General features: G+C 40.1%; 1 protein-coding gene and 1 long non-coding RNA gene across 3 annotated transcripts; both read right to left on the bottom strand.

The window, feature by feature from the left end:
• Positions 1–6,204: 6,204 nt before the first annotated feature.
• On the bottom strand, positions 6,205–7,642 carry LOC109201376 (zinc finger protein 271-like; the record flags this gene model as incomplete). The annotated part of the gene is made up of 1 exon (XM_019357047.2): positions 6,205–7,642. A coding segment is annotated over one exon (1,257 nt), but the record flags the coding sequence as incomplete, so codon positions are not given.
• Positions 7,643–7,670: 28 nt separating this feature from the next.
• LOC109201425 (uncharacterized) lies at positions 7,671–8,709 on the bottom strand. Of its 2 annotated transcripts, none has more exons than XR_002061464.2 (3): positions 8,668–8,709; positions 8,173–8,275; positions 7,671–7,720 (listed from the first exon to the last, which is right to left on the bottom strand). It is a non-coding gene; the product is annotated as an uncharacterized LOC109201425 (long non-coding RNA). The 2 variants fall into 2 exon arrangements; XR_003219294.1 differs by having other exon boundaries at positions 8,173–8,343; positions 8,668–8,697.
• Positions 8,710–12,390: the final 3,681 nt, after the last annotated feature.

Here is a 12,390-nt window from a genome sequence, read left to right as displayed (position 1 = left end):
TCCAAAAATTGATCAAATTCCTTTTTAGATGGGTTTATTTGTGGTGAATACAACATTTTATAGAAATCCCTGAAAATGTTGTTTATTTGTTTCAGGTCATATATTGTGTTCCCAGATGAATTTTGAACAGCACATATAGTTGTTTTTTCTTTATTTATTTTTAGCTGGTTTGCTAGAAATTGACCGGATTTATTACCATGTGGCGAGATGCTCCCTGAGTCTGACTATGTGTGTGCATATTTACTAATATGAGTAGGCTTGGCTTAAGTGTGTGTATCCTATACGACTGTGTGCGCTGTCTGACTGATGTAAATGTGCTGTTGTTGAGCGCATGACGGTGCGTGATCGTGCGGTGCGTATGTATCGAAATAAAGGATGTTGTTTGTGGATGAGTGTGGAAGCAGGTGATTGAAGCAGTTAAAGAAAGAAAGAAAGAAACATTAAAACAAGAGGGGGAAAGAGAGAGAAAAAAAAACAGAAGGAAAAAAACCCCCGGAAACATTCCAATCAAACCATTGACGGAGAGTGACGGTGTTAATTCTGCTATCATATCACACTTAAGATGCGATTTGATACCGGTAAGGTAAACAGATGGGTTTTGATGAAGCTTTTTACTGTAGTCAGAAAATACCAGATTATCACGCATGCTACAAGCTTGTAGATCAATAGCTGTTTCTTTTATTTTTTTATTTTCTCTATTTAGCTCAGTAACATTGTCTGTGAGACATTTCACCGACTCCCTTAGCGTGACATTTTCAGCAGCAAGCGTTTCAACCTGCTGCTGGCTGAACTCCAGGGATTCTCGCAAGGATTTAAATTCACGGTGAAGAATCTCCACCAAGGACAGCCTTGCGTCGAAACTGGACAATCGTTGGTCGATTGACTCTAGTATGTCGACAATATCTTTGCTGGCTGGCGATGTTGTGCCGTGGGAATCTGCCGGGCGAACTCTTTTCGATGACGTCGTCTCAGATTTGGCCGGGGAAGCTGCACTCTGGGCCTTCTTCATCACGAGATCCTGGAAGCACTGATCAATGTAATCTTGGAGAGCCTCTAAACTCTCCCCGTTGTTCTCCAGGTTGTTGGAGATGATTTAGACAAATGTTGTTAGTTATAAGACAATTGATAAGTGTATTTGGTAAAACTGAAGCTTAAAGGAATTTGTTCAAATCTAAACTACCATTCGCTTTAATTTTCCGCCAAAATCTCCGGCGTCTGACGTCAGTTACAACATGAGTCCCTTACCTTGTCCGTCACTTCTGTCACTTACCTCACCTACCGCCCCTTGGGATTTCTTTCCACTGTTATGCTGATGACTCCCAGATTTATTTCCCACTTAAAAAGATAAATGGCTTCTCAGTAGACCCTCTGCTCAGATGCCTTGATGAAATAAGTGCCTGGATGGCTTTGAACTTTTTACATTTTAATACGCAGAAAACACAAGTGATGGTTTTTGGTGGCGATTCTGAAGCCACTACTTATTTGTTTTTAAATCTCATTAAGAGATTTAAAAACAAATAAGAGACCTTTCGGAGCTACTACAACCATATACACCTGCCCGTTCCCTTAGGTCCGCCATTCAGCAGCTTCTTAAGGTACCGAAAACTAAGTGTAAATTTAAAGGTGATCGTGCTTTTGCTGTAGCTGCTCCAAAGTTGTGGAATGATCTGCCCTTGCACATTAGACAGGTCTCTTCTCTGAGTTTAAAAGTCTTCTTAAAACATATTTATTCGCTGAAGCCTTTGGCACTGATTAAAGGGCCTGACTCAATTTGTTTTCAAATGTTTTCATTTATTTTAGTTATTTATTTTATTTTATCTTATTTTTAATTTACTTTACTTTACATATGCTATTTGCATGTACAACACTTTGTAAACTCTGGTTTTATGTTAAAGTGCTTTATAAATAAAGATGGTATGGTATGGTATTCATCCCTTCATCAGAAGGTCTTGCACGTACTCTTTAACCTCCCGTAGCAGCAGCTTAGGTATGGAAGTATATGTTCTCTGCACTGGTATGTCATCCTTTAGGTTTATCACCATTTTCAGATCAGGATTACAACCAATATTGTTCCCATCCCACGCAAAGACCCTGCACTCATCAAACAACATTCTCTGGACAATCTCTTTTTGTTCCTCCTCCAAATGATCAAGATTCACTGGCGGATACCACGACATTGGGAGAGGTCCAGCTGACTCCACCATTATCTTGTGGACTGTTATTGCAGGTGGGCACTCGTTTGAGGCCTCGACCTCCACAATACGTTCAACCAGCTGTAAGGTGCCCAGGGCCGTCTTCCTTGTCAAGGTGATATCATGTTTGGTGTCATTACTCAGAGCAATGGTGATGTACGGCTTAGGATTCTGTATTTCAACTAACCCCGTCAAGACATCGAACTGCTCTAGGGCCTGGTTACCCTCATCAGCCTCAAACAGCACTAAACAATTCATGGTTGATGGAACGGGGCACTTTAACCAGGTGACCTGTTCAGCATGGATAATCACATCCCTTTCAACTGTCCTCAAGCACCCTTGTGTAATGTTTGGCTCTACTGTCTGGATGAAGCTTACGACCACCTCACCTTTCTCAGGGTGAAGACAGATGGCATTCACAGCAAGGTAACAAGAGTAGGTATCAACTGCTCTAGTTGCCCCTCAATAATCTGTTCCAAGACATTGAAACCGATCAATGGTTTGTCCATAGGCAAGGTACTGACAAGGACCGGAGTACTGACGGAGAGGGTGGGGTCTTCACCCTCGGGTAAGTTAATCATGATGGGTACCCAGCCATCAAATGATGTGGTTTCCCCGTTGACTGCGCAAACTTTCAACTCATCAATTTCAAATTCAAATTCAAATTCAAATTTTATTTGTCACACATACACAGTATAACATGGGGTGAAATGCTTGTAGCTGTGCAATGCCCGACCATTAAATGACAGTGGTTTTACAGTATTTACAATTTACAGGTTTACAATTTACAGGTTACTACAAAAATTTACAGATTAACTTAGAAATTTACAGTAAAGAAATGTGCAAATAGCAGAAAGCCATTCAAATTGCAATGTATGAGAGCTTTATTACCGATTAGCTTAGCAACTGCCCCACGTTTAGTGTGGGGTGCCATAACACCAGACGTAGCGAGTGCCTCACCCTGCTGCTGGTTATATACTTCTGATGTGACTTGACTGGCGAGGGGAGACTTGGTTTGCTACTGTTAAGGTTAGGTTGGGTCCCATGTGAAGTTGTTAAGAAGGGGAAATTTTAGGAGTGACAGCAGTGTTTTGAGATGTGAGAGATTTGCGACGTTTAACGCAAATCTTGCGAATTTTGTGTGTAGTGTAGTCAATAGTTTTGTTGTGCATGTCAGAACAATGACGCGACTGCTAAATGTTACAGGAGTGATACATCTCCTGTTGTCAGGCCTGCAGGTATCAGGCTTTTGATGTTCTCCTTTATCTCATAGTGGACAGAAATTATGTTTTCGAGAGGCACAAATAATTTGTGCGGCATCAGGTTTGATGCAGAACAGCTGATTGTTCCGTAAATAGTTTGAAATGTTTGTTTAAAAAAATGCCTTAGCAGCATTTTTAGGTAAACAGCTGCAAAAATCTTTGTTGTTTGCAATACTCAGTAACATTTTTGAAGAACTATATAATTATTGCCCAGCATTGGTCTTTATATATTGTATTTTGCAGAGAGAGTTACAAAGTTTCAAAGTGGTGCTCCATGACAGTCCTGTAGACGAGCAGGGGGGAGAACGCAACTGCAAACCGCTGTTGCAATGCAGGAACATCTGCTTTATTGGAATGTGTGAGATGTTAACCACAAAGACTCTTAAAAACACTGTCTGAAAACTTCATGCCAACAGCACGTTTTTTAAGAAAAATCAAACATATTATCCTTGAAGATCATTTTAGAGTTTTTAATGAGCTGCAGGATCCTTGTTCTGTGTGAGTGGAGAACAGCCAAGTCTCCTCCTCTGATAAACCTCCACATGTACCACTGAAAACAGTTAAATTAGTTTGAATCTGAAATCATGGCTCAAACTACTTGTTCTGAGACCAATTCTTTATTTTTCACACCAAACTGTTTAATAAGATAAACTCTACACAGACTTCATCAAATATAACTAACACTTTAACATTATCAGGATTTCATAATACAAACTTCAAATCAACAAGAAAACAGCTGCAAACATGTGGATCAAAATTCATTAAAAAAAAACGTGGACTACAAGGACTAAATACACTAAAGTGAAAGGAGGAGCAAAAAATAGAGGTTTAACAGAATTTGAATTAAGTAAAAGTAGTCACCTGTTATCTTTAAAATGGTCCAGATGTGTGCTGCTGTTTTTAACTTTTAACATTTCTTTGCTGCCACTGTGAATATGAATGTTCTTTGCCTAATTGAATAAAGGTTACACTGACTCACTGCTTCATCTTCTGGTACAAACTGGTATTATATGGAAGTACAGCCCAAAACCAGTTTAGCTTGAGTTTCTTTTTTCTGGACATAAAGTCACAGCAGGTGTTTTTTCAAAGCTGGTGGACAGATTTAGTTCATTTTGGAGTTTTTAACAGCAACTGCTGTGAAATTATTTGCAGTTTTGGGAGAAAATGATTTAAGAGAAGATTTTACAACAGCAAAAGTTTAAATATGAATGAAGAATTTAAATTTAACTGAGGTAACACATTAAATGAATACATTAAAAAAAGAAGTTAATTTTGGAAACACTAAGAAAGTACAAATGAAAGAAATTGAAATATATATCCATATCTGCAATTCTGATACATTATTAGTTTGGTAAAAAAAGACATTCCTATAACTTTAATAATACAGTAACAAGTACAACTACTAAACACTACTGTGTCCTAAGGAAACAAAGGCTAAAATGTAACAGGGATAACATAAACTTTATATGCATATCTATACATGCAGCTTCCTAAATGTAACATTCAGGATTATTCACTGCAGGTCCAGAAATCAGAGCTACCTCATCAGATCCAAGTGTGACATCAGCTGACACTCTTTACAGGAGATTCCATCTGAACTCTGTGGAGCCTGATCTCAAGGTTTTTAAGTCTGACCATGAAGCCAGAAGAGGATCTTTCTCTCTCTTCAGATTCATTGTGATCCAGTGATTTCAGTCCTGCATGATCAGGCTGATGTTTGCACAGAGCAGATAATGAAATGAATGTTTTTGCACATTGGTAACAGTGAAACAGTACAGTGAGGGATCGTTTGTGTTCGGAGTATGAACTGAGATTCCTGAAGCTCTTGTCACACTGGTCACAGCTGAAGTTCACTTCCATGTGTGTACGTTCATGTTTGTTACGATGATCTGATTGTAAGAAGCTTTTGTCACAGTGTCTAGACTTGTATGGTGTCTCTCCTGTGTGGATTCTCTTATGCTTTTTCTTTAAGCTCATGTGCAGTGGTGAAGGATGACCCACACTGGTCACAGATGTGCTTTTTGACCCCACTGTGGAAGAGGTCATGTATTTTTAATGTACTTGGTGTGTGGAAGCCTCTCCCACATTCTTTGCTGTAGTTCATTTTGTCTCCAGTGTGTCTACGTTGATGTCCTTTTAGGTCTCGTTCGTGATTGGAGGTTTTTCTACAAAGGTCAAAGAGAAACTCTTTCCCACCACCACAGTGACGACAGGGTTGAGAACTGGATCCATGTGCTTTGCTCCACTTCTAAACAAAGACAGTGTAAGTCAGGGAATTCCTTCAACGTTTTTATCCTGAACGTCGCCTGAATTAAAGAGCATCTCTGCCAATGTCCAGTTACGTTTTACTGTTTACATTATAACACTCAACTTACTGGGCGAAAATGAGTCTTTATTTTTCCAAACAGTTCATTCAGTATAACTCCATAAGTTTACTGATCAGACTTGTTCGAAACAATCAGGTTAAAATTACAAGATAAAAATAAATACATCCTCACAGTAACTGCACTTGTAGAGTTACTTTCTGGTGTGGATCTGTTGGTGTTTTTTCAGCTGATGTGGAGATTTAAAAGTCTTCTCACACAGGTCACATTTATAAGGTCTCTCCTCAGTGTGGCTAAACATGTGTTGTTGTAACTGTGCATCTGTTGTAAACAGTTTCCCACACTGATCACAGCAGGAAACATCAATTCCAGTGTGAATCTGCAGGTGAATATTTCGGTAGTGTTTGTCACTGAACCTTTTTCCACAAAAGTCACAGCTGTACGCCTTAATTCCAGAGTGGGTAACTAGATGCCTCTGTAAGCTGCTATTTTGAGCAAAAGTCTTACCACACAACTCACAGCTGTAAGGTTTAACTCCACTGTGCATGATATGGTGTAATTTTAAGCCTTTACGATGGGTAAAAGACTTTCCACACAAGTGAGAGTTTTACGCTTTAAATCCACTGTGGAAGAGTTGGTGTCTTTTTAAGTCTCCAGCCTGGGTAAAAGACTTTCCACACAAGTCACAGATGTACGCTTTAAATCCACTGTGGATGAGTTGGTGTCTTTTTAAGTTTCCAGCCTCGGTAAAAGACTTTCCACACAAGTCACAGCTGTAAGGTTTAACTCCACTGTGGATGAGTTGGTGTTTTTTTAAGTTTCCAGGCTGGGTAAAAGACTTTCCACACAACTCACAGCTGTACGCTTTAAATCCACTGTGGATGAGTTGGTGTTTTTTTAAGTTTCCAGCCTCGGTAAAAGACTTTCCACACAAGTCACAGCTGTACGCTTTAAATCCACTGTGGATGAGTTGGTGTGTTTTTAAGTTTCCAGACTTGGTAAAAGACTTTCCACACAAGTCACAGCTGTAAGGTTTAACTCCACTGTGGATGAGTTGGTGTTTTTTTAAGTTTCCAGCCTCGGTAAAAGACTTTCCACACAAGTCACAGCTGTAAGGTTTAACTCCACTGTGGATGAGTTGGTGTTTTTTTAAGTTTCCAGCCTCAGTAAAAGACTTTCCACACAAGTCACAGCTGTAAGGTTTAACTCCACTGTGGATGAGTTGGTGTTTTTTTAAGTCTCCAGCCTGGGTAAAAGACTTTCCACACAAGTCACAGCTGTAAGGTTTAACTCCACTGTGGATGAGTTGGTGTTTTTTTAAGTCTCCAGCCTCAGTAAAAGACTTTCCACACAAGTCACAGCTGTAAGGTTTAACTCCACTGTGGATGAGTTGGTGTCTTTCTAAGTGTCCAGCCTGGGTAAAATCCTTCCCACACAAGTCACAGCTGTACGCTTTAATTCCACTGTGGATGAGTTGGTGTTTTTTTAAGCTTCCAGCCTCGGTAAAAGACTTTCCACACAAGTCACAGCTGTAAGGTTTAACTCCGCTGTGGATGAGTTGGTGTCTTTCTAAGTGTCCAGCCTGGGTAAAATCCTTCCCACACAAGTCACAGCTGTACGCTTTAATTCCACTGTGGATGAGTTGGTGTTTTTTTAAGCTTCCAGCCTCGGTAAAAGACTTTCCACACAAGTCACAGCTGTAAGGTTTAACTCCGCTGTGGATGAGTTGGTGTTTTTTTAAGTTTCCAGCCTCGGTAAAAGACTTTCCACACAAGTCACAGCTGTAAGGTTTAACTCCACTGTGGATGAGTTGGTGTGTTTTTAAGTGTCCAGCTTGGGTAAAATCCTTCCCACACTCATCACAGCTGTAGGTTTTCTCTCCCTTTCTTCTGTGAGGTTTGTCGGCCTCCTGAGAGCGCTGACTTCTCGCTCCGTGTTGGTCCTGCAGTGACAGAGATACAAACAGAGGCAGTGAGTGAAATGCAGTCGTGGAGCAAACTGAAACTCCCTCCATTAGTGGAATCAAACATGTCAACAAACACATTGTTGGTGTGTTACCACCACCTTCTGGTGATATTATCACATAACAATGATGTGCTACAATGGGAGGTGTAATGAAAAATACATATTGAAGAAACCTTGATAAGTGGAGAAAATCTTTTACTCATAAAAAATTGCAAGTTCAACTCATGATATTGTTGTTTCAATGTGTGTAGAGAAAATATGATCTTTGTATTTTCTTGTAACATCTGAGTTTTTTGGTTGTGAATGTAGATTCTGTATATATGGAGGAGCCCAGGATGCAAAAGATAAAGCTGCTGTTAACATGTTTTTAAAAACCATCCAGCTGAACACACAGGTTCAACAATAGTGTAACTGTGATATTTTTCTCACCTGTGTTGAAGTCATTGTTTCCTCTGTAGTGGCTCAGCTGAGTCCAAGTGGCTGAAATTGTTCCTCTGTTGAACCATTAGACTCTTCTCTTCCTGTTACTCAGCTGGGACACACACACACATATATACATACATGTATATATATGTATATAATCGGACGTCTGTATTTGCGCTGGAAGAAAATAAAATACAGATGCATCTGGAGATCATCCTATGAAGTCCTATTCTAAAGGCTGATTGCCCTCCCCCACGCTTGTACCTGTGGCTTCCTGTCCTGGGGGTTGGCTCTTCTCCTGCCCTGCACCCTTTGTTCATATTCAAAGACTATTTTTCTGTATGTATTCTTTCCCCCTAGCAACCGCCAGATTATAATGCTGCAGAAAATCACAAACTCTACAGTCTGTCTAACTCCAATCTATACCAAGCAATCTATTATTCTCAACAGAGCTAAACTCAACATAAACTGAACCCACATTAAAGTTAGCTCGGTGCTTACCTTTAGATGAGCCCACAAACCGAGAGAAACTCCGTGATGAAGCTGGAAGTCTTAAGAAACAGATCAGGGAGCAGAGACCCACGTGGTTCACGCTGATCTCAGCTAGGATCCAGGAGACAAGGGTGTGCAGATCGATGCAGATATCGATCCAAACGTTGGTAGTGGTATATGTTCCTGTAAGTTCACTACTTTACTCCCGTTTCATGAAAAAGCAGCTCTCTCTGCTCGACTCCTCTCCTGCACACACACTTTCTCCGCCCCCTTTTCCTGGCTCTGCTGTGATTTGTTACTGTGCGGTCACGTGACTCAGGTGGACAACGTAACCACGTGGGGTGTAATTTCGAAATTAGCGCCTATCTCCTTTTCCTAAACTCTTTTCCTTGGCCTCGATGAAATCGTGGGAAGGAGATTTGCTAAGGACTCAGGGAAAGAGAGGAGCGGTGCTGAGAATTGGAACAGCCTTAGGCTGTATCCCAATTCAGGTTCTGCAGCCTTAAAGTGCGCAGCCTTAACGGTCCACAAGGGCCGCGTACTCAAAGACCGCTAAGGCCGGAAGTGCGAGGCTTGTAGGCTTGTGAAATGGGACGGTCTGGCCTCCGTCGCGCTGCCCAGGTTGCCTAGCAACCATGATGCCAACCGCTGGAAACGTTTCATACAGCTGTATTTGACAGAAATGAAGAAGAACATATTTCGTTCTCTGTAAAGTCAGATACACTGCATGATTTTGTCATCATCATATAATATTCTTGTAAAGCTAAAAACAAAACAAAAAAGATGGTGGAGTGGAATATTTAAGTTTTAAAATAATTTCTTCAAGGAACAAATGGTTACTGAATGAAAAAGACACGATTGGGAACGCCTTCCTGAAACACGCTTTTAATCTGATGACTGGAGATAAGTTATTGCATAAAGGTAATAGCAAAATTTAAGATCTACCTGGAAAAGTGTTCATTTTTCCTGAGAAAGCTCTTCTGGCTCAGTTCCAGGGTGAGAGATGTGTTCACACTTGCTCTGTGTTGTTGAACAGTTTAAGTGAACTTTCTGTGAGTCTGCATTTCTGCTGAAGTTGCCTATGAGAAATTTTGTAATAAACTGTCACCCCAAAAAATCTATACATTCTCTGATATTTGGAAATATGTGAAATGTATATATAAAAATAGACTGTGAATAATATGTTTACTGTAATGTAACATAAAAAAGTCAAATTGTTAATATACAACAACAAACTGTCAAAAATACACAGATCTGTAGTGTATTGTACAACTGTTGAAGTCTATTTTACTGCTCCAAATTCAATGAAAGCAGTGAAAATTAAACAAAAAGAGGTGCATGTTCTGTCATTTTCCACAGACTTGTTGGTTAATCAACAGAGTTGTAAAATAACAAAAAGTTTTGTTTTTTTTGTTTTTTTACCATAAACATAAAATAAACGTATGAAATTTCTGAGCAATATTACAAAGTTATAACTGAAAACTGATGCAATTAAACATCGATCAGCACATCACATGACCTGGCTGTGTCGAGCGGTCAGTATGGAGCGTCTCCACCTAAAGCTCAGAGGAGTGCAGCAGGCTGTCATGCAGGAATACTTTTTAAACTTGTACTTAAAGATGACGTTGTTACGTCCCCTCCGAAGGGGTCTAGGCGTGCAAGTGAGGGGACCAGTAACAAATGGGTCCGGAAACAGAATGAAAAGCAAAACACAGAGAGTTGTTCTATAATAATATAGTTTTATTACAAATAATATAGTTCTGTTACAAACAAGATTAACTTAAAGAGCCGGCAACGCCGTTTTACCTTTAATGCCAAAAAAAACAAAGGAAACACTCGCAGCAACAAAAGACAAGAAAACTACTAACCAAAGAAGGGAGGCACTTCCCACACTTCCAACTTTTACTCCTCACCACAGGGAGACACTCTCAGGGCTCACAAGCCCGTCTACTCACTACTCAGAAGGAGGCTGTCTGTCCAAAACCTAGCACAAAAACCATGTAGAGCCACCAAGGGAAAAGCCACCCTGCTCACTGCTCATCCCCAGCTTAAATAGCCTCAGAGGTGATTGCTGACTGGAGTCAGGTGGGAAACGAGGCTAATCACGAGCAGCTGTGTCCTGGGGAGAGAGGAGAGTGAGAGAAACAGAGGGGGTAGGCGTGGCAAGAGGGGAGGAGGCGGGGAGAACGGGCAAACACCCCACCCACACACTCCCACAGCCTCACAGGATGTAACAGACGTTTAGATTGTTTAATGTTGGATTATAATATGTGTGAAACGTGTCCGTCATGAATGATATCAGGTCGTCTTGAGCCACTAACAGGATTCCTGTAACAGGGCTGCAATCAATTTTTGGCAAGGTTACTTTTATAAAACCTTTGTTTACGCAGTTTTAAAAAAGTATTTTCTGCATCAGAACTGCATATTTAAAGAGCCGAACAACATAGAAATCCCAGTAAATACAACACAATAGCTCCATATAGGTAAACACTTTACACATAAAAACCCCCACAAAAAAACCAGGAGGAGAGCAGCTACCTGAACGCTACTCCAACAGAGGTTCATTATCTTTTTAATAACTTTGCTTCTTCACGATGTACGACTCTGGATGCTGTAGCTCCTGTAAAAAATAAGGCCTCAGATAAGAAAGAAGTTGCCTCCACGGTACAACTCGTCATCTGCCTACTTTCCTCTGTGCTGGTCTGCTTTGACAATGACAAATACAGATTAACAATGAAAATTTCACTCAGCAGCTGCTGGGCGATCAACAAACACACCAGAGCACACTGATTACATCCAGATTTTGTTTCTTGCTTGTTTTTTGTTTTTTGTAAACATGCACACACCTTATAATATTGTGTAAGATGTAGTTTTACTCATTTTCAAACAATGCAGTTGAAAATTTGTGGATTTTAAAATCTCATAGAATGTGTTTTTTAAGTATTTTTTTAATGATGACTTCATTTACTAATTCCAGAGTTATGTTAAAACTGAGCGAATTCCCACCCCAGACCAGCAGCCAGACCTTGAAATTTAACAGCTGACTACAGCAGTGATGAGCAGTTTGAAATCTCTGTGCTGGTTTTCATTTTTGCTTTGTGCCGTCATACCTAAACATTGAACGAGAGATCGTATCTGTTGGTGTTGATTTGTTTTGGTGTGTGGCACTGTAGCCTAAAACTTGTGTTGTTAGTAGACAGTGTGTTTCAGGTTCTTTTACAGACTAATGAAAAAGTAATGTAGTGTATTGTAACAAATTACTTTCTTCGTACCGCATTACTTTTAAGGAAAGTAAAGAGTTGTTGTGTAATAACACTAGCACTGGTTATTACAGGTGCAGATGCAGATGCAGAAATTGTTCAATCATAGAAAGTTTGTACCAAAAAATAAATGAATAAATAAAAACTGAACCTCTGTACATGACAAAATTCATGAATGCAAATCTTTATTAACAGAGACGATGGAGAACTTTGCATTGCCATCATTTGGATTCCCTGCAAGTCAAGAAACTGCCAGATAAAACAGAAACATGCTTCACGGTTCAGGATCGGAGGGATATCTGAGTCTCTCCAAAAGTTGAATCTGTTCATCTGGACGTAGCGTTTTGTGGGAGAAACGTTTCGTCACTCATCCAACTTGGATGAGTGACGAAACGTTTCTCCCACAAAACGCTACGTCCAGATGAACAGATTCAACTTTTGGAGATTTACTTTCCTGGATGATTGAGAATGC

Source organism: Oreochromis niloticus, linkage group LG3, assembly GCF_001858045.2.
Source record: "Oreochromis niloticus isolate F11D_XX linkage group LG3, O_niloticus_UMD_NMBU, whole genome shotgun sequence".
Taxonomy (NCBI): Eukaryota; Metazoa; Chordata; class Actinopteri; order Cichliformes; family Cichlidae; genus Oreochromis; species Oreochromis niloticus.
Note: the sequence above shows the minus strand (reverse complement) of the source record. Positions and strands in the feature narration are given on the sequence as shown.